The 22,500-nt window shown below is 38.7% G+C and overlaps 1 protein-coding gene across 7 annotated transcripts; it reads left to right on the top strand.

The window, feature by feature from the left end:
• Positions 1-3,967: 3,967 nt before the first annotated feature.
• Positions 3,968-22,161, top strand: LOC138016899 (uncharacterized). 7 transcript variants are annotated; one of them, XM_068864070.1, is made up of 8 exons: positions 3,983-4,104; positions 4,569-4,667; positions 9,010-9,322; positions 10,777-10,923; positions 12,345-12,467; positions 14,073-14,195; positions 16,248-16,492; positions 21,554-22,161. In XM_068864070.1, exons 3-8 carry the CDS (start codon positions 9,013-9,015, stop codon positions 21,926-21,928), a joined length of 1,323 nt encoding a protein of 440 aa, XP_068720171.1. In that variant the 5' UTR covers positions 3,983-4,104; positions 4,569-4,667; positions 9,010-9,012; the 3' UTR covers positions 21,929-22,161. The 7 variants fall into 7 exon arrangements, with proteins under 7 accessions (XP_068720169.1, XP_068720165.1, XP_068720168.1 ...); XM_068864065.1 differs by lacking the exon at positions 21,554-22,161 and adding an exon at positions 18,674-21,543 and having other exon boundaries at positions 3,993-4,104; XM_068864068.1 differs by lacking the exons at positions 4,569-4,667; positions 21,554-22,161 and adding an exon at positions 18,674-21,543 and having other exon boundaries at positions 3,968-4,104; positions 9,010-9,232.
• The last annotated feature ends 339 nt before the right edge of the window (positions 22,162-22,500 follow it).

Consider the following 22,500-nt stretch of genomic DNA (forward strand, 5'->3'; position numbering starts at 1 on the left):
TTTTTTTTTTCTCAAACCCTTTGATTACTATCTGGCAAAATACGTTCAGCTTTATCCACGGTCCCATCTTATGACGTCATCACTTTTAACGATCAGGAACAGCTTTGTCCACTAACTTGTGCAGGGAGAAGAGATCCCTCAAACTATACCTAAATTAGCACAATTCAATCAAGGAGACTGGAGAAACGGCCAAAAAAAACATGTAACACTGACCTGAAATCCGAGTTAGCGAATCTTATCTTTCGTGACACAATACCGCTCTACGGTGCCTAATCTTAATCAAATACTCATGGAAAAATGGCATTTAATCCAGCAATAACCGCTACTTAGCGAATTAAATATTTCAAGATCCCCCGATCGTTTCATAGAAAAGGGGCAGATCCTTTAAAGATATACTCGTTTGAGCCAAACTCTAAGCTGGCTAAAACACGTGGATAGGAGTTTTGTAGGCCTGTCACCCCCATTGTTATTACAAAATCTTATTCAATCTGCGTAATCTGCGGGATCCGCTCAATCTGCCTTTTCACATGACCTTAATACAATGAAACTTTCATACAGTTCTCTTTATTATTTGGCGTATATTAACGTATGATCATGACTTTGAGCAGGTGAAATCAGTCGTTTTGTTGGAAAAACGTTGTAGGCAGTAACTTTTTTTCACTGTAACGGTTATTTCCAAAATAAAACCAACAAGGACTTCTTCAGTATGTTTAAAGTATGATGCATTTGTATTGTAAGTTATTTTAAAATCAGGCCCCAGTAGTTCGAAGAGTGGATAGCACTATCCACTGGATAAATCACTATTCACTGGCCGATAACTCAATTGGTTTTGCTGGTGTTTATGCACTGGATAATGATTTATCCGGTGGATAGCGCTATCCACCGTTTGAACAACTGAGGCCAGGTAGTTTTAAAATAGCCTCAGTTTCCAAAGTCAGTTATCGTCCAGCCCAGCAACTCATTGAGGATTTTTAAAATAAAATAAAATGAGTTTTTTATTAACCTGACGAGTATGCAAAAATATTACTCACCGTTCGCTTCTTAAAGGACTTCAAAAAACATCTGCCAGATGAAGCCAGCTGTAAGAAACTGAATGGGGGAGAATTTTTTCATCGATTTGAAGAAGTTGGCGGTTGCTGTTGACGACCACAGCAGTGATGTATTTTACTAATGTAGTTCAGTTTCCTTGCATCCTATCCGTAAATATCTTTGTCAGCTGATGGACGTGATATGCTGGCTGCACACAATAACGGACAATAACTTTCTCTTTGCCGGAAGGCCCATTTCATAAAACATAAATGAGGACTTGAACTTCCTTAGGTAAGAATAGTTTTGAAGTTCAAGCAATCCTGGCGAAAAAAAAAATTGAGACTGGAATTGCAGAAATACAACAGATTTTCAACTTGGTATCTCTAAAAGACTCTGAGGTATTTTGGTAACAGAAAAAATAGTCTTCTTCAAGAACATACAAAGAATTTGCATCTTTTAATTTTATTTGGTCAATTTATTCCGACTAAATCTAAGTCAAAGTAAACAAAAAACTAATTTTTCTCCTCTTCAAATTAAAGAAAACAAAGTACTACGTATAGCATGACAGCGCGGTAGCAAAGAAACTTCACCGGCTATGCATTGCGGACTTAAAAAAAAACGTTCGTGTCGTAGTTCATGTCAATTTGAACCTGAAGAGCCTTGTTTGAGATTGAACTTCGAAAGCCTAACGAAGAACCAACCTATGAACGTGTCATTGCAAGCGTTTCTTTACTATACAGAACCGGCAAACAAAGTAATTTCCTAATTATCTTTTTGTACAAAACATGAAGTCTGTGATGTGTGAACGCTCTAAACATGGCTTGGATAAAAATAAACTAAAAAAATAACAAAGATTGATCATGACTGAAAATAAAACGACAGGTAGTATATAGACCAAGTTAAGACAGGCATAAAGGGAATATACCAAAAAAATTTAGAAAGCTGTCAGAACGCCAGCTGTCACAGTCAATGAAAGGTGATATGAGGCTGTATTCCACGCTATGAAACTACTCATTTTGAGATTTTCCTCTCATTTAATAAGTAGTTATTAAAATAGAGAAACATAGTAGCAGCTAAAACACTATTGTAGTTATAAAAACTGCTTATGAGACGAATTTCAAAAGAAACATAAAAGACTTCTTGTAAATGCTCTTTCAAATGGCGAGAGTATAGATGTCTTCTTAATTTTATGTGGGATGTTGTTAGTGTATAACTTGATTTGTTGAGTGAAGGTGTTTATCACGTCTTGCCCTCTGTCTTCCCATGATAGATCTAGAAAACACTACTTTTATTCCGGTAGAATTACTCAGAGATCGATCTATTGTAAAGAGCTTTCTCACAGGTTACATGAAAAGTGGAAAGTTGAAAAGAAAGCTTTTTCATTAGCGATCTGGTTACTGTTTGTTTCTCGTTTTCTCCCATGATGCCTTTGCTCGTGTTTTTTTGTTTTTGTTTTTGTTTTTATTCATACCCTTTGATATGTGCAAGTATAGTTGAATGTCACATGAAGTGCATTTAAACTGATAGCATTCAATTTTGACTAAATAAAAAATAAAATTTAAATTAACAAAAATATGTTTTTAATAAAGCAACTTGTGTAATTTGGACTTCACTTGCGAAGTTAACAATGCAGAAATCACTGTTAATTTAAGGTGGCTGAACACAGTTTTTGATACCTATGTCTCATTTACCTTTTCCTCTAAAACCCGTTATCCTTTGGTCGCCAAAAATGGTAGCAAGCAAGTTAGCAACACGAACTTCAGGTTTTTGATAGTTAAGCTGACGTATATGCCGTTGTCATGACAACATGAATAAATACACAAGGGCCTTTAAAATCGGTTTTGATTATTTGCAGAAAATCTGGTCGTTAGATTTTCTTTATAATTTGCATGCAACAAGCTTATAACGATTTTTCGCTGGTTTCAATCCAGTTCGACATATCATGATATCTGTGGTTCACTATGTCAGCAATGGCTAATGAATCGACACAAAACAAAAGTGAACAGCATATTTGAGGTAGGGAAAGTTTATTGCGAGCGAAAGACTTATTTCACCTTAACTTAACTTTTTCGCCATCAAACTCTCTTACTACATAATTGTTATGCATCGCAAAATCGCGTTGTGAACTTGGGGCGCCTGTGAGTGAAATCGAAAACCTTTGCACATTGATTGGTTGATGATCTGAGAAAGCGATGACTACTGAGAGGAACAAGAGAATTACATCATTGCTAGAAGTATTAATTAACATTATAATCAACTTTAACTATCGTATTTGGGGCACAGTGTCAACCAGGTACAAACTCAACAAAACAATTTCTTTAATGGTACCGTTTGGTGAAAACTAGATAGCCAAAATAACATACAAAACCAGGTTGGTGTAAGGGACAGGAGAAAAGATAAGATAAAAAAAAAAGTACAACAAAGAAAAGGTGAAAACCCACATGTACAAGAGTGGTACTCCATTAGAGAGAGAAACTTAGAATAAAATTACAAACATCGTGAGCGATTACAACCACAACTCCAAATGGAAGCAGGAGGTTGCAATAGAACAATTTGGCTCACTCAATGACGAATCCAATTCAAATCTCTCGGGGTTAAGACTCTCTGTGTATTGCTTTTGCATGATTTTGTAGCTTTCTCACTTGTATGATATGGAAATACTTGAGACAAAACGTTTTATTCCCAACGGATTTGAATTGGGTACAACATTGAGTTAGACGATTTGGCCTATGAATTGGGCCCATAGGCTCGATTTCTGCCACTCACTCGAGTTCTGGGAGCGCTCGCCCATTTTCGTAACAGCGTGTGGTAACCGAGCCTAGTGGGCCCACTGAGAAAACAATTCGGACCGGAAGTTGTTCCCAGGCCCAGTGAATTAACACAACGATAACATGCAAGCTGTTACATTAACGTACTAACCAGATGTTTTATTGCTCTTAAGGTCTTTATAGTCATATAAATGAAGCTTTCTGTTGTTGTAGTTGTGAGCTGAGCTGTTGTTATTGTTGTGTTGTGGGTTCCTGCAGGAAATTCTATGGACCCTCCGCTGAGAAAAAAATGGCCGTAGGAGAAAAGGTGACAGTTTAAACAGATTTGACTGTAGATGATTATGATTAGTAAAAATGATTATGCTAAAATATGTGATCGGCTTAACTCCACTGTTTTCAACCAGCAATGGAGACTTCCACTCCACTCGCGCGGTTTATTTGCTCTATTTGTGATTTTCTTTAAAAGCGCTAGTTGCCGTTATGCTTTTGGTCAAATTAACTTGAAGCCACTTTTATTTACTAGATTTAAGTCTCAATTTTGGATTTTTCTTCAGAACTCCTTACACAGGCTCAAAACAATACTCAGGTAATAAAGGCCCTTATTCATATTTGATGAAATGGGTGTTTCGTCAGTTGACATTCGGCAGCTGACAAAGTTGTTTATTAATAAGATACATGGAAAACAACTGAGGTAAAATATACTAGGGAAGTCTTCAATAAGAACCGCTGCTACGAACCTCAACCGATACGACTGAATATTTTTCCACAAAGGTCCGATCACAGCTGGCTACAGATTGCGCATATTCCAATCAGAGCTGGCTACAGATTGCACATGTTTCTTGAAGTCCCAATAAGTCACGTTAGCGAACAGTAAGTAATCATTGTTTCTCTATATGGGCGAATTCAAAGCGTAGCTTTTGAAATTAAATCACAGTATAGCTTAGTTGAAAGGAATTTGATTTTGACAAGACTTTTTACGGTGCAAATATACTGGAATTCGAACGTAAAACTCTTATTACACCCGATGTCTTTGAGTGGCTACTTCTACTAACTTGGAAACTGCAATCTTCAAATTTCTTGGACTGCTTTATTTAATTTAACTGCGACTGAGCGATTGATTTCACCTGGACAAGTTACTTTTCTGCTTTGCAGGGGAAAATTCACAGCGGTAGCTATAGTGTATTATATTATCGCCCACAGAGCTAAAATGCCGTCGATAAGGCCGAGACAGCAAAGGGAAAAAAACTGGGGTAGCAACTCCCATTTCTTAAACTGAGGAATGGTCAGTTCCAGAATGTCTTCCTTTTAGCGCGGAAAATGAACATTTGCCATGTTTGTCGTGTTGGGAAAACTGGATTTCATTTCATCCTCTAACTTATTTAAATTCTGTTTTTTTTTTGCCTCCGAAACGAAAGATTTTAGTTTTGAGTGGACTAAACATGAAATGTATTATTAATTTTCTGAGTAGGGTGTTTGCCAGCATTCATTTTGCTGTTATAAGCTTTTACTGCTGTTGATTTCTCACCATGATTGAGCAAAAATACAACTTTGCGTTTGAAACCCCTATTTCCCTGTTTTCTTCTCGTCTTCCAAGGAAACGACCATTTATGCGAAAACTCGGTGTATTTCAAAAAATGCTTATATGTCAGAAGTGTTTGCTTACAACGTCTCACACGTCACTGAGTCAGTTAATTGTTTAGCAGCTGCTAAAGCGTTTCACTTAAAAGACAGTCTTTTGTGTCGTTGTTTTTCTATAAATTTCCCTCGTTGAGCTTCTTTAATTTCAACACAGCGTCGATTATAAGACAATCTGAAGAATAATTTTTTTAGCATAATTTCTCAAATTCTTCACTGTAAAGAATGTGATGAATACCAAGAAATCGCGAGATAGCCATGCACTTTGAAAATATATGCTTTAAACTGCATGATCACTTAACGAGGGACCCACGATTCGATAATGCAGCAAGAAATAAAGTAATTCTTTACCAATCTCTTTAACCATCACATCAGCTAGAAATCCCCACCAGAGAAGTTTAAAAATTTAATCCGGGTAATTGATCAACTAAACGTGCACTTAAGCTAAATATTTCTTTCTTTTTGACTGAGCTAATTCTTTTTGCTAAAGTTTTAAGAATTTTACTTACTTATCAACTGAATTAAAGTGAAATTGCCCAACGCATGCAGTGTTCATTCAATTACTAAAATTGCAACAATTTTAGCAAAGTTGCGTTTGGATTTCTTTAAAATCTTGCTTATGCTATTGTTTTCACCACAAGAGTGTCAATTATCGGTTTTTCCGCTTTGGCTAAGCCGGAAGCTTTTGGGAGATCTAGTACCGTGTGTTCAAATTAGCAAGTCAAAGTACAGCTTTATTCATACAGGCAAGACCATTCAGTGCTAACGCTAGTATCCTGGCGTAGGAGACACGTTGCATCCATATAAAATTTACAAGAAATCTAAAGGTACAATTAAAGTAAAAATAAATTTGCAAAAGACAACTACGATACGAGTAAGATACGAATACTTACAACCTCAAACGAGAATAAAAGCATTCAAATTTGATAATATGAGAAAGTATTCCGCGCGGCGGCAGAAAATGTCGCTCGAGAGGTTTTGCCCAAACGGGAAACGGCAAATGTGAAACTGAATGGAGAGTGGCGTTATGCAGAAAGTAGTTTGATCATTTTGGCCCACAATTTGCCTCTTAACTAGATATATCGAGCTGCTTCGCAAAAGAAAGGGAAATACGGCGGCCCGTCAAAGAGACATGGCATTTCGTGATCAATTTTCCTGCTTCAAAGTTTCAAACTCGAAATTTTGAGTTTACAAACTGGTCAGTGTAAAATACAAACTGTAGACAAGGGGTAAAATGAAGAATAAGGTTACAATGTAACTGTTGAAAAAGCCCAAACTTTTCAGAAGCGCTAACCTTAGGCACAAAACAATATTTAGACCGTAACTGTTAGCATTTGTAAAAGGTATGGGCTTTTTCAACAGTTAGATTATAACCTTAGTCTGCATTTCACCCCTAGTCTGCAGTCTGCATTTTACACTGACCAGTTTACAAACTCGAAATTTCGAGTTTGTGAAAGCAAAATTTCGTGCTTGTGAACTCAAAATTTCGAGTTTGTGAACACAAAATCTCGAGTTGAAATTTTGAAGCAGGAAAACTGATCACGAAATGCCATGTCCCTTACGGGCCACCGTAGGAAAACGTAGAATAAGGGCATTTATGTGTTTCTAGGAAAGAGTAACCTGTCGTTGGGTTTGGTTATGACGTCATCGGGCGACCGTCCGTCCGTACGTCGGTACCTTCAACTTTTCATGTAAACACGAAATGTCACACTGATGAAACCCTCCTGGAACCCCGCCTTTTTTGGGCGGGAAGTTGCATGGCCATGCAGCGTACGTCATTTGATATTGGCTTTTAGTAGCTCATTAATAAGACAGTCAAGCAAAAATTTATTTTGGAGACAACCAAAAGCAAGCTAAGATATCGTACAACGAGGAAAGAAGCGATAAAGAGAGCGAGATAAAAAGGCAGTAAGCAGTTGACGAGAAGGCGATGCTAAACGTGAAAGAGATCGACTGAGAGCACGAGAAAACAGGCGAAATATCAATGACATACAACGGGAGAGAGAGAGCAAGAAAGACCGCGAATAACGAGACGAATATTTAATTTAGGGACGAGAAAGAGAAAAGAGTAAGCACGAGCACGAGAAAACAGGCTGAATAATGGTGACGAAAAAGCTAGAAAGAGCACGGGAAAATACATTAAATTTATGGTAAGCAGTCTGGACTTGTCGTATGGTAAGCGGACTAGTTGTAAACAAAAACGTAAATATACAATAATAATAATAATAATTGAGAAGCTCCGCTCTTAGGCTCGCCTAAATATCTATAATGTCTTTCTATAAAGTGCCGTAGCTAACCAGATTTCGAGTGGTGATGTGCATTAGGCAGCATCTTAACTATTAAATGTGCAAGAGCGGGGGGGTGTTTTGGTGCCTCTCGCTGAATTTTCTGTCTGGATCTTTTACCCTCCCAGGGTTGTCACTGTGTATATAGGTAACCTCTTTCTAGTCTTTCTATGCCTTTTGGTATAGTTAAGACAAAAAAACCGGATGGAGTCATAGACAAAACAATGAGCTTGGCCTCTTGGAATGAGCGCCATTTTTACAATGCAATACAATGCATACTTAAAGGGACTATTTACAAGTGCAGCTGGGAAGTTGAACCAGGGACTACCAGGATCACATTCGACGAGTAGGCAGAGCGGGTCTTGAACCTGGGATCTCCGGATCTCAAGGCAAGCGCCCTAACCACTGGGCCACTGGGCAACGACCAACTCAAGCAATCCATTGCCTAAGATGAACCCTTTTAGACAGCAATTATCCGGGTAGAGCTCTATTGTAGTCTTGGTCGTGTTGTCAAGGACTGCTCCATTCAACTTTACAGTAATCGAACAACGACTAAAATTATTGTGTTAAAACCTACAGGTATTGGTGTCTCTTTTGTTCGTGCAACCTCTAACGCAGCCCAGTAGACTTACTCTATATGCCACTTCCTTATACACAAAGTCCGCGTAAATTAAATATTAAAGACGATGTCTGAGCATGTAAAACTGGTCACGCAGGATATTCCCTTCAATGAAGCTTTAGTCGCTCTCTTTAGGCCTCGGAGGCAGAAACAAGCTTTAAGTTTTTAAACATTCGAAAAAAGTTTAATCTTTTCAGTTGTTACTTTCTACGCTCACCTATATAGCATTGAAGCGTATATAGGAAAGTTTGTCAGAAGTGCCTCCTGTTAATCAAATGTTGCCTTACAAAATCACCAGTCAAACACAGGACAATTTGTTTACATGTTAGGGTTTTCATAATGCCAAACAAATGCGACAAAGTTCAGTTAATTAAAATTACTGACCGCACGTAACATAGAACTGTCAATCAACTGAACATACTTGGACGTCTACAGCACGTGTATAATTAACAGTTGGCCACTTGCGACGCGAGGTGAAATTGAATTTGTTGCCACTGAAGACAAACTTATTTGGTGTTCAGATAATGAAATCAATGCTATTATCTGATTACACATGGTTATGTTTTCCACTCCCCTCTCTACACATCGAACAGCCACAACCAAGTCAGCTTATTAAGCCCACTCAGGTTACATAAAATTTGAGCTTTTCTGTACCATTTCAAACTTTTTTCAGGACATGAGACATCTGTTATATTTTGGGGTCATTGGTCAACTGCTTGCCCGAGCGGCCACTCAACAATGCCATAGTTCTGGATCTCAAATGTCAATATCTGGAAGGATGTTGCAGAAGCATATTTATAAGACGATGCCAGCAGATCTTGGACTCATGTGCCTGCCGGAATGTCGAAGAGATAATCGATGTCAAAGTTTTAACTTTGTGTTGTCACGACGCATGTGTGAGTTTAGTGATCGAACGAAGGAAGCCTGTCCCAAGGACTTTGTTCCTGATCCTGACAGATATTACTTCACTCGAGAGCAAAACAGGGGTATATAATAAAGGATTTTTATCCTTAGCAATACAGGGCAAGTAATGTAATAAAAGAGTTGAGAGTCGGATGGCAACCTGAAGTAAACATTTTGCTTGCGATGAAAGTAGTGTCTTCCAGATTTTAAAACTAATCATCGATATCTCTAATGCATGGAGAAAAGATACTTAGCAATATAAATGTGGTTGAGTGAAGACAAATTAAAAGGGAAAACAGCTCACTTACGGTTGTCGTCTGCGTCTCAAAAATATTGCGTGCCAAAGCTCCCTAATGATCATAATGAACTTTAAAGAGGTTAAGCATGACGTTTACCCCAAACGGCAATTGTAGTGAGTGAAATTAGCTAGAGTTTTGCCAAAAATGTAAGAACCCCGCTTGATGTTAGCTCATTTCTGTCCTGTTAATTAGCTCCAGATATGAAGGAAGGAGGCAAGTTAAAATGAGAGTACTTTCACGCTTTTACGATAAGCAGGAGCCTGTCGATTGCCGTAAACGTCACGCTTAACCTTTCTTTTATTTAAGTGTATTTAGTGGCACTAACAGGCCAGTTACGTATTCTAACGGTTGGACTGGATCTAGCATGAAATGGAGGCTAATGCGGGCAAATTAATTTGCATTTGAAAAGATTTGCCCACATTAGCTTCCATTCCATGCTAGATGCAGTCCAGCCGTGAGAATTCGAAAATGGTCCAGTGGGGACACTGCACAGGAATCAAATGCAATGAAATCAAATCGTAGGTTGGTTTTCGAGGAGAGGGGACCGTGGCAAACTCTGGAATCGACCCCGACCCACATTTGTGATCTTATCCCCTCCGTCCCCTCCCCATGTTCCCGTATTTATGCAAGTTTTTGTGGGTTATGGAAGATACACGAGCGGACATTTGCACGATCGTGTGGAGGGAAAGGAAAATAACTTTATTTAAGTGTCTAGTCTTCTAACGCTGGAGCACTAATTAGGGGACACTATAAACTGAAATCAACAAAGAGAGAGGAAAACCTCTCGGTGCAGAGTAGAGAACCAAAAACTTAACCCACATATAACGCCGCGCGAATCTGAAAATCGAACCCCAGCCACATTGGGCGAGTGCTCTCACCACTGCGCCATGCCTGCACCCCAATCAATCCTTAACACCAGTCAACCTCCATTTTTAACACTAGAAGAACATGCACTGGAAGGTCTCAGAAGATCTACTGAAGCGTTTCTCGCTGCGTAAGAAGTGCCTGTCAAAAACCGCGAAAACCCAGCCGAAAGGTGTAAGCAGATTGCATTCGCGCTAGCAAAAGTATTGTTTAATTTACTTCACAATCCCTATTGACAATTTCATTGCCAAATACCTCTTTAAATACTTTTTCCTCAAGTTTCCTCTGAAAATGTCGCCATGAAGACTCCGAAACGTCGGTTGTATTATTTATTTTCGCTTGCTTAAATTTTTTCGGCTTTGTTTCGATTTCAGCCCCTCTCGGTTCCATCCCTGAGTTGGCAGCAGTATCGTGCAAAGAAATAAAGGCTAGTGAAAGAGAAGCGGTCAGCGGAAGATATTGGCTGTCAGGCGTTAAACCTAATATGGTAGTATTTGCATTTTGTGACATGCAGACGGAAGGTAAAAACCGTGCTCTTAATCTTAGCCTTGATAAAACAATGTTTTCTGTAAAGGGTGATGTGAGATTTTAAAGTTCTTTCAAAAGGGAGGGAACTGTCGGGTGCTAGTGGTTGTGCTAGTGTCGGCGGTGTCAAAAGAAATTTCGCGAATGATTTTGCTCTTAATTTGCTAATGATTGGCTAAAAATTTCGCCCAAACTCGTTATTCACCTCAACCTCGTTTTCAAAACTACTTTAAGTGTGAAATCAGTTTTCATTAAGGGCCGATTTACACGGTGCGATTTTGGCGCATGCGACAAGCTTACGACAGGCCTAAGTCACGACTTCCAATTGTCGAAGCGTTTTAAAACACGTCTTAAACACTGCTTAAAATGCTGCGACATTTTCTCTGACTTACACGACAATACGGTAAACCAGTTGTAAACCTGTCGTAAGTTTGTCGCATGCGACAAGAATCGTACCGTGTAAATCGGCCCTAAGATTAAGAGTACAATCAATTCCATGAAAAAATCGCATTTGTTCTGGGAACCCGGCGACGCTGTCGTCGGATTTGCTTGCTCTTCAGCTTCTGAGACCGTGAAATAAATAAATAAATAAATATATAGATATATATATGGAGACCTTACAAGTCACATTGTATAGGGAAATTTGTTATATTTTTTGTCTTATCTGCTCAAGGCTATCGTTTTATAATAAGTCACCCGAAAATAAAGTACTGAACATTTAAAGGGCTTTGCATAATTAGCTACCTCTGAAAATTTGAATCGGATATGCCAGATAATCTCTGAGCAATGATGGGTTGAAAGTTCAAACTTTTCAAAGAATGCATTGGGATCAAGCGCTTTTTGCACCCAAAAATTTATCAGTTGTTGGTGGCTAAAGACTGCACTATGTAAATTTCAGGATGCCTTCTGTGAGTAAACATGTAATGTTAATAAACCAAAACGTCAGCAAAGTTCTAATATGTTTTAGATCAGTTTATTTTTATGTTTATACATTTAAATATATGGGAGTGGATAGGTGTTCCCAATTAGCTTATTATGTAGCTAGATACATGAAAGACCCGAAAATAATAAGAATTGTATTGATTGATTGATGAAAAAAAAAATATATCCTGACTGCGGTTTTAATGACTCTAACGAGAATGATTGTCCTAGTTGCGAAGGGACCTTGAAAAATTCTAGACTTGACGGGACTCAAACTTAGCCGGTCATCGTCCGATTGCACTGCACTGCTCTACCATGTACCATGTCAGCAAATAAACACGTACAGACCGATTGATTTTATTTTCCAATTATACAGTCGGCATATTGTCTGTCCCTTTAGTTATTTGCCAACTTCATTCTTGCGTTACGGTAACCTATTGGAAACTGCATCGATGGTTTAAACAGGATACAGGATACAGTGCGTCTTGTTTTGCAGATATTGATGAATGTTCAGCTTCTCCCTTGGTCTGTGATGAGAATGCTGTATGCAGCAATACCCTTGGATCTTATCAGTGCAGTTGCATAGCAGGATTCACTGGTGACGGAAAATCGTGCACAGGTGAAAATAAATAAAATGTTAAGTTACCTCAAAGCGGTTTCCAGCTGATTGAATGTAAATGCTCGTTAATTGGCTTTTACATGAGTACGTATTACAATTTTCCAACAAAATCTCGTGAAACATTCTCAGCAAATTTAAGATAAAGCAAATCAATTATGACTTGCGCGCACACGTCTATAATTAGCGGCGTTTATCTGCTTTGCGTAGCGATTGGCTCCTAAGATTGTCTGCGTTTGTTGTGATTGCCTTTTATTGGTATTACGGTAAATATATGGAAACTATTCTGGTCAATGCGAAAAATGAGGGTTTGCAGGTTTTAAATAACTTTTCCCGCGGCTGGCGATGGTGAAATAAGCGGCTGTGATCGCATCTCAAACCCAAGACAACCGCAAGAACCTGATCAAAGGCTAATCGGACGCAGGTAATAGGTTTTATAGACGGCGAAAGACCGCCGCTAATTGGCTTTTATTGAAACGCCCGGGTCTGCTAATCTTGCATTATCACACGTATCCGAGTAAACAACAAGCAAACAAACAAAAGAACAGTAGTGCGAAAAAAAGGAAACAAAGAAACAAACAAATTAAATAAAACGCTGAGTGCTCTGCCATTTCCGTTCGTTTTAAGTATTTTGACATCTACTTCGGTGATATGCGCTGTCTATACCTTGTGCCACGCCCTTGTGTTAAGACCGGATGTTGAAGGAGATCATGCTAACCGCTTAACAATACCTTCCCCACGACACGAATATCTGACCATTTGCAATCTCAACCTCTTTATAATTTTCGTCCTGACAGCCGTTTACAGTTCCGAGTTCGCCGTACGGGAATAGTTTCTCACTTTTTCAACGAAGCACGTGCATCGATCACGACGCCATGTTTGTTTATGACGACGCATGGGTTCACGGGTGTTGTTGGTAATTTTTATAATCTCGCAACTGAATCAAATAAACCTCTCATTTATCGAGATAACTCTTAAAGGAAAGTAAAATTCAAGTCAAAACGTGAGTTAAATGTTTAAAACTATATAGCTAGCGAAAAACTCTGCCGTCATTCACCAGCTTACTGCTACATAGACGTGAACCTCAACCTCAAATGGTCACGTGACTTTTAGACGATTGCGGTTTACGGTGAACAAAGAAACACGTCAGTCCTAGCCTATTGCATTAGTGGCTGCGCGTGACTTTCTTCCACTACATAAAGGAACTGGCAACTAGACTTGATATTGGTTTCGGTCATTTCGCTACCAGTTGTTTCGCCACCACATTGTGACCGATCCAGGAAAACTACACATCGCGAGACTACCTGATGGCAGTTCTTTTCACGTTAACGTAAAAAAGGGAGAAAGAAATTGAGAAGGAAAGCGACGGCAGTAAGACCCGTACGGTATCCTTTTTCTCGAAAGATGTCAGCGCTTGAGATATTTAACTGACGTTTATGGCAGGTGCAACATTAAACCCGGAAATTTCGAAACGTCCTTCTCTTTTGTCCGCAACGATTCTAAAGTTCGATCTCTCGCGCAAAAGCTCTTCATTTGTCTCCATCAAGCCAATAACAACAGCAAACCACACTGCCCTGACGGCTATGTATTTTTTTCTTAATTAAACAGATATCAACGAATGCAATGCTTCCCCTTGTGACCCCAATGCTGTCTGCAGAAACAAGGAGGGATCTTACAAGTGTTACTGTAGGATTGGATTTACTGGAGATGGGAAAAATTGTCAATTAATGGGTGAGATCGCAAAATGATATAGTAATATACCCATTCTAGAGAGCGGTGCGAAATTAGAGTCATGAATATATGTCCCATCTCTGCACAGCCGTTCCTTCTACAAGAAGAGGTGGTAAACCCAAACTCATTTTGTTTGGAACGCGACAGCTACTAAGTAAAATCCCAGATGTCATAGTTCCTTTTCTTGGCCAAAACCTAGTTCCAGTACCTTCAGTTAAAGATTTGGGTATCATACTGGACTCAAACCTTACATTTAATGAACATGTTAACTCATTGACTTTGTCCCTTCCTACTACTCTATGCCAGATAAGCAGAGTCAGACATCTATTTTTTAAATCTGTACTTTTCACCATTTTGAATTGCTTTGTTTTTAGTAAGCTTTCTTATTGTTCTACCGTATGGTCTGGCACATTTAAGCAGAGCATTGATAAATTACAGCTTCCACAAAACTTTGCTGTTCGCTTGTTAACTAATACTAGGACGTTTGACCATATCTTACCAGTCTTGCGGGAACTGGGCTGGTCCTCTATCAAACAACAGCTGTTAGTACGTGATGTCACCCAGCTATAAAAACAGTGAATGGGCTTGTGCCCTCCTACATAAATAGCTACATCAGGATAATAACAGGAATCCATAGTTATAATACCAGATTCAGGGAAAACCTAGACGTTCCTTTCACTACCGATCTATCAACACTTGGAACTCGCTAAGTGCAAACACAAGAAATATTAATAAAACACTCACTATTTTTATATTATGTGTGGTTTAAAATCAGAGCTATGTCACACTGAGAACTAGAGGTTTGAATGCACGACTACGATAGTTTTTAGAGTTTTTATTAGTCAATAACATATGTAATAATTACATTTGTAAACTATAGCCAGTCTGTACTGTACTGTACTGTACTGTATTGTGGGTGGAGAAGTGTGGATGGAGTGAAAAATCCCGGCCTCATGAGAAACGCCACCAGCAATTATATACTGTATCCCTAGGTTTCAGTCTTAATTACTCTTAGATTGCCATTTCATGAAGAGTTAATTACGCTTAAGAGAAGTTAACAGGACATATAAGATAAACGATAGACTGAGTAGACTCCTAGTGTCTTTAGATTTTGACAACAAATGAACAAAAACGAAGATCTTAAGTGACATTTATATTTCCGTATAAGCTATAACATCATATGCATCAAACTAAACATTTAGCCTTTATCCCATAATTTATTCAATTTATCGGATACTTTAAATAACATCACCACAACAACTATTTCTGGCAACAATGAATACGCAATCAATGTAGTTCAGAATATTAACACCACGGTGTTAGATTATGACGACAATTGGAACCTGCTATTGTTTAAAGAGGCCTTCCATATCAAGCGCCAATCGCCATCACTTAACAATAGATTAAAATCCAGCAGAGAACTCTGCCTGTTCTCTTGAGTATACATCTTGTAACTATTTAAGCTCCTAATTTTTGTGTGCATTTTCAGTCTGATGATGGTATAGCTTATACCGAAATATAACTGTCACTTAAGATCTTGGTTTTTGTTCATTTTTTGTCAAAATTTAGACATGATGAATCTACTCGATCTATCGTTTATCTTATATGTCCTGAAATTATCATCAGGTTCTGGCTTTTAGAACTTAACAGTGAGATCGCTCATCCATTGACTAAGAAGACAATCGTAATCACAGTGGCATTTCCAAATATGGATGATCCAAGATTACGACAACCCCTGACAGGGTTTCTGAGTTGCAAGCTGCAAGTCTTTTCTCACCCAAGAAGATCAACTGACCGAGGCTTCTCGCGGTCGCGATCGGTTCCAAACCTTTAAAACGAACTGCCACTCGAGCTGCGATATCGATGCTCAACCTCAGTTGACATTATTAAATCAAAATTCAAATATTTTTTTCACAAAAAAGGCTTATTTTTGATATTTATACGCTTTTAGTTCTTTTTAGTGTCTACTTTAAGTTTCTTTTAAATTGAAAACTTCAAACATTTTTGTTGCCATGGGCTCCAGCTTAAAATTGCTTCTATTTCTTTCTTCAGGGCGAAATTGTAAAGAAATCAAGGAATCGCGTCCATCTGCAGGGGATGGCTTGTACTTGCTGGACCCAGATGGAGGCAACCAATCCAACGCATTCCAAGCCTATTGCGACATGACGTCATACAGTGGCGGTTGGACCATGTGTTACACTACCGATGACAAAGCAGATCCAAAGGACAACGTCAAGTATGATTCGCAAAAACCTTACGGAACCAATGGGTATTCAACAGACTGTAATAACATCCCAGTAAGTATATTTAATTTTTTTCACTTGTTTACGGAACACCGGTAGGTCTCACTCTGTCACTCACTGTTGAGCATTTAAACCGCAACGTACAACATAAAAATCGAGCAACTTACCCCTTGCCCTTATCATAACTTTTTCTCTGTCTAACGCCAAGCTATTTTAGTTGTCAATAGAGACCGGTTAAGGGGTCGGGAAGGGTTTAAGGTGGAGTGACTGTGGACTACTTCAATTGCGAAGGGCACTTTCACTAGATTAATTAATTCAAAAGAATTGATATGCCGATGGCTTCGGAGCAAGAGGCCCCCATCTTGATCCTCGGTGACTTCAACGTCTGTTTCGACTTCCCCCTGATCCATGTAGCTATAGCTTTAAATACCCGTAAAATGGAGCACTGAAAGAGGGAGGGGGGGGGGGGGGGGTAAAGGGCGCACCGTCGGCTTCCATTGATACCAGACTCATAGTTGAAGGAGCCACTCCGACATTATGATAAAAATGACTTTAACTTCAAAAGATATTTCAAAAGAATTGGCAAGGAGCCAGTGCAGGCCAGTGGTTTGGGTGCTTGCCTTGAGATCTGGACAACCAAGGTTCAAGACCCGTTCTGGCTTCTCCTTGAATTTGACCCTCGTAATCCCCGCTGCTTCAACTTCTCGTCTCGTCTATGTATACACCCATGTCCCTTTTAATAATCTCTTTTCCTCCTTCACTTATATTATAGCTTTTACAGTACTTTGTCTAGCGCCAGACGATTTTACTTCGTAATAAGGAACATTAAGGGCCAAATTAAAAGGGTTAATCCTTAGCATTAAGAAGCTTAAAATACTTTTATTCACGTCGAAATAAAGCCGGCTCCTAAACGTTTGCCCCAACAATCTTACCCATCTTTCGGCACCTGAGTCGAGGCCTTCGGAGTAGGGCCGCCTTCAACATACCCCTTGAATGGCTCGAACTAAAAGCAAAAATAACGAGAAAACGAATATTAGTCAAGAGGCTTGATGCTTTTAATCGTGCACTAATGTATTTCTTCCACACTTGACAGAAAAACTCTTTATCTTAAGTTTCATAAAATTATATTGGCGCCCCCTCAAGGCATTGCGATTGGAAAAGAAGTCACGATCTAGGGCCGTTTATACGATAAAAATAAACCAACATCAATGTTTACATCTTGCCTCGTTAACGTGCTCGTGCCAATTTATCTAAATTTTCAAGATTATAAAGCTCAGCACAAGTGTTGTACTAATTGGCGAGAATATATATAACTCAAAACAAAGCAATATATTTGTAGTGTTTTAATTATGCACATTACCCGGATGAATTCTAGACCTGCGTGAACGTGCAAAATACAAATTTAGAGTATATCAAAATCTGTTTAATTAAAGGAAATGTTGGTTTTTGATGACAAGAAGAAAAGCGGAGTCACATGGAAAAACCTCGCGATGCAGAGTAACGAAACTCGACACACAGATGACGTTGAGTATTCGAATCGAACTCAGATCACATTGGTGGAAGGCGAGTGCTTCCAGCACTTAGCTTATCCTTTGCAAACCGCTCTCGTATAAACGACTCCGTCCGCATCTTATGTGACACGCGCATAAATGACCCCATCAGCTCCTTACACTTTGCATAAACGGTCCCATTGTGTCGTTATACGTCGTATAAACGATCCCACTGTACGACCGTCTACTGGCACTGACCTTATATAAACGGCCTCATCGTCTCCTCACACTTTACATAAAAGGCCCCATTGTAGAAACGCGTATAAACGGCCCATTGCCTCAATTAATAAACTTTGCATAAACGTTCTTTTTGTGTAAACGCGTGTAAACAGCCCCATTGTCTCGTTACCCTTCTTCTCAAATTTAAAAGTGACTCAGTGTATCCAGGAATACAACAAACAAAATAAAGAGACCCTCAAAATGTACTCCTTCAGCTACAAAGTAACCATTAACAGCTAACCAAAACAGTGCTTGCCTGAAGATATAAACATTATGCTAATCCTGTTTTTGGCAAGAGGTGATTAGCGGTACCTCATCTTGTCTGTAACAAATTGACGTGCACTTCATGACATGCATTTTTGGACATACGTAACGACCTGAACACATCTTTCATTCGCGGACTGCACATCTAAGAGCGGGACAGGTGGGCCTAAAAACACTTTACTCTCGAATTGTTTTTCTCTAGTTCGCAGAAATCATCTTCATCGATCATCAAAGCGGTAACAAGACCTTTTTCACTCAAAAATCCAATCATTCCGTCACAATAACGGCTGCCACTAACTATGGAAACGTTGCTAGCACCTATGGATCATGGAATCTTATGGCAGGCGTCAACAACTCATATTGGGAAGATTATGAGCTGTTGATCTATGACGATAATTTCTTCTCTGCCTTCATGGTATCAGGTATCTTAAGTAATTGTTCCAAACACTGTAACAGCTGGTGCTCGGATGTTCAATCGTCGTACTTCCGTACAGCGGCAGATAGTTCTTCTTACGATGGAGTGGCCTTTAACATCAACGGCTATTCCCCTAACAGCGTGAAAAGTAGGCTGATGAGTGTCGGGCTGACATCATTGCCATTTGAGGAAAGAACTTTTTTGTTAGTTTTTTGTAATTATGTGTTTAAAACATCATGATTTAAACTTGTAGAGGTCTTTGTGGGCTGACTTGATAGGAAAAGGCCATCCTTCGCGGCTTTCTCGCAGTATTTGAATTCGACAAAACAGAGAACCACTGCCTTTTTTTCCCGTGATCAGCATCAAACAGGGTCTTTCTCGACGACATGTAAAAAGAGAGAGGAGAGAACGCTAGAGAGATCTCGAGATCTCAAAAGAGAAGTGGCGTTCTTTCTTTTCTTGAGGCAACTCCGGCTCGATCGAACCCCGCTTTCTTCTGCTTTTCTCTAAAAATAAATTAGATTCATCAGAATACAACAACAACAACAACAACAACAACAACAACTACTACTACTACTACTACTACTACTACTACTACTACTACTACTACTACTACTACTACTACTACTACTATTACTACTACTACTAACAATAACAATAATAATAATAATAATAATAATAATAATTATAATAATAATATTAATAATAATAATATTAATAATAATAATAATAATCAGCCGGGAGCAATCGCCCTAGTAATGAAGAGATAAATTGAAGCAGAGCGTTGCGGCACTCACTGATAATTGCTATCACATTTTCGATAAAAAAAGACAACAAAACTGGCATTAACAATAATACGTTCTGCGCGTCTCGAGATACTCGGGTTTCCTATCCATTCGGTGATCTCACCAATACAGGGATATTTTTGCGTGGTTTAAAACTATCCGAAGAAAGTAGATCTTAGTAAGTTCTCTTGGTATCCAAAAAGAAAATTGGGGGTAACGAAGCATTTTTCAGTTATAATATAGCTTCAATTTGAGAAAGAACGCCATACAATGCTTTGTATTTTAAAGCTTTTTACAAATATTATTCATGAATTATCTTTGAAAATGCGTGGTTACCCCCAATTTTCTGTTTGGATTTCAATAACACCTGTTAAGATCTACATTTCCCGCATAATCATAAACCGGGGCAAAAATATCTTTCAATTAGTGCAAATTTAAGCAGTTGACAGCAACCTCGTTCCCAGGTCATGTCGTCCTCCTTGGAAGAATTATCATAAATTATCTTTAAAAAATGCGTGTTTACCCCCAACTGAATAGCGAGTTCCTTGGAGGGTATAATAGAGGGTATATAACGTGAATTAAAAGTTAGAAGAACATCACAATCAAATCCTTAACTTAAGAACGGTGCCTACTGATTCAAAGGTATTTTTGTGCGGTTTATGAATATGTACGAAAAGGAGATCTTAACAAGTGTGATTGAAATCCAAAAAGGAAATTGGGGGTAACCTCGCATTTTTAAAAGACAATTAATCAACACTATTTGTAAAAATCCTTAAAATACAAAGCAATGTAAGTACGTATACCATCTACTACCACCAAAGAATGTTACCAGGTGTAATCTTAGAAAATAACGGGACTTTACTCAACTTAAGAGACGCACCAAGCGTCCAATACCAATACCTTTATCCAATCTATGTCTAAGCGGTAGAACTCTTGCAAGTAGCTTTATTGAATTTACGGCGGTTAAAAGAGATTATTTTATTGTATATACTGAAAATATCTGCATATAAGTTATGAGTTATTGGTTATTCTATTATATTTATAGTTATAATTGTTATTATAAGTGGTTATACTATTTTTGTATATTCATGCAATTCAGCCTCATTATCTCTCATTCTTTTCCAAATTAAAGATTAATTACCTCTGAAAAATGCATGGTTACCCCCCTTAACTGCTATGATCATCTTCCAAACTTTCATTTCATGATCATTGCGCTGTCCAAGTACAGCCCGGGAAAATTTCATACATTCTTAGGCCCCGTTTATATGGTAGAGTGGTCACTCACTTATCCGATCTACACTGGGCAGGCCAACTTTTCCTACATTTCCTTACAAAACGCGGCGAACCGTTCACATGAGAAAAAAGCAGTTGGCTACAGGACTGACTGCAACAACATTCCAGTATGTTGCTAGATCAAATGTCGTAATAAACCAATAAGCTGATGAGCACGCGTAGTGCATACTTTGTTCGAGGCTAAATAACTCCCAATTTTCAACATAATAAAAACTGACGCAACTTGTCGACCTCACACGAAGATTATTCAGGGTTTCTATTTTGAAATCATGGACAGGTTTCCCTCTCTGGTCAAATACAGTCAGAAACCTTTACCTTCTACCGACTTCATTAATAATATCATTTTCAAAAAAAAATTGCTTATCAAATCGATAAATCCGAGAGTACAACAGCCTAACAAACAATATAAAGGACATGCAAATGACTTATAAAAGAAAGAAATGCAACCTTTCTAATGAGTAAAAATCTTGTAACCTTGAAAAAATCACAAATTTCCGAGTTAAAACCTATATTTTGATCTTCAGTTGACAAAGAGAGGGTAACTCTGACAAAACGCAATCCAAATAACTTATTTTTCGTTATTAATTAGTTTACAGAAATCATGTTCGTCGACCACCAGACTGGAAAGAAAGCTTATTTCAAGCGAAAATCCAACCTCCCAGTTAAAGCCGCAACGCAGTATGGTAAGACTGGAAGTGCTTTAGGATTGTGGGATGCCGTAGGAGCCTCTACAGCTTACTCCTACCAGCTGTTGATCTGCGACCATTCCTTTTACACTGGCTTCTTTGTGTCTGGTTTTACTAGTAATTGTTACAAGCATTGTAACTTTTGGTGTGGTGATACGTCATCGCCGTACTTCCGCACTGCCTCTACAAGTTCAGGTTACCAAGGCGTGGCCTTCAACGTCAACGGTCACCACCCCCGAAACGTCAGCCCCAGGCTGATGAGCGTTGGATTGCGCTAAAGTGATGCCTACTTCATTTTTCTTAGGGTTTCATAATATAGCCGGGAACTAGGGTGCAAAATTCAATAAACAAATACTGACAATGGTAGATACTGAAGTCAAGTCATCGGAGAGACAACCTGTTATGTGATTGATAAGAGATAATGTGATTCAGTTCATAGCCTAGAAAAATTAGTTTGCAATTGAGACTTTCATTTTTTATAAGGTGTCGGGTAAATAAAGCAATTTCAAAAGAATCATCAGTTTTGGTTTGGCATGATCTATTTATCCTCCCTTAATACTTAACTGTAGATTTTAAGGTTCCTTACGTTTCGCTCTTTCACCTACCTCCTCATGTTTAGAGAGCATAATCTTAATATGGTCCCCTCACCGACCCGTCAACTCAACCCTTCCCGTCCGACCGACCCGCGTGTTAACAAAGTGCCGGCCTCACCGACCGGCTAATCCCCCTGGGATTAATATATATTGGTGGGTTTACCGTCAACTCAAGCACAGCGACAAATTCCTTGGCTTTGATTCTTACCACCGGTTGTTCTACTCAAGAAGTTTATCATTAGGAGTTTCCTCATGAG

Source organism: Montipora capricornis, chromosome 9 (genome assembly GCF_036669925.1).
Source record: "Montipora capricornis isolate CH-2021 chromosome 9, ASM3666992v2, whole genome shotgun sequence".
Taxonomy (NCBI): domain Eukaryota; kingdom Metazoa; phylum Cnidaria; class Anthozoa; order Scleractinia; family Acroporidae; genus Montipora; species Montipora capricornis.

Coding starts and splice junctions, on each gene's coding strand:
- LOC138016899 (XM_068864064.1), top strand. Junction 9,323..10,776: donor CACTCGAGAGCAAAACAGGG/GTATATAATAAA, acceptor TTTCGATTTCAG/CCCCTCTCGGTTCCATCCCT. Junction 16,493..18,673: donor CAGACTGTAATAACATCCCA/GTAAGTATATTT, acceptor GTTTTTCTCTAG/TTCGCAGAAATCATCTTCAT.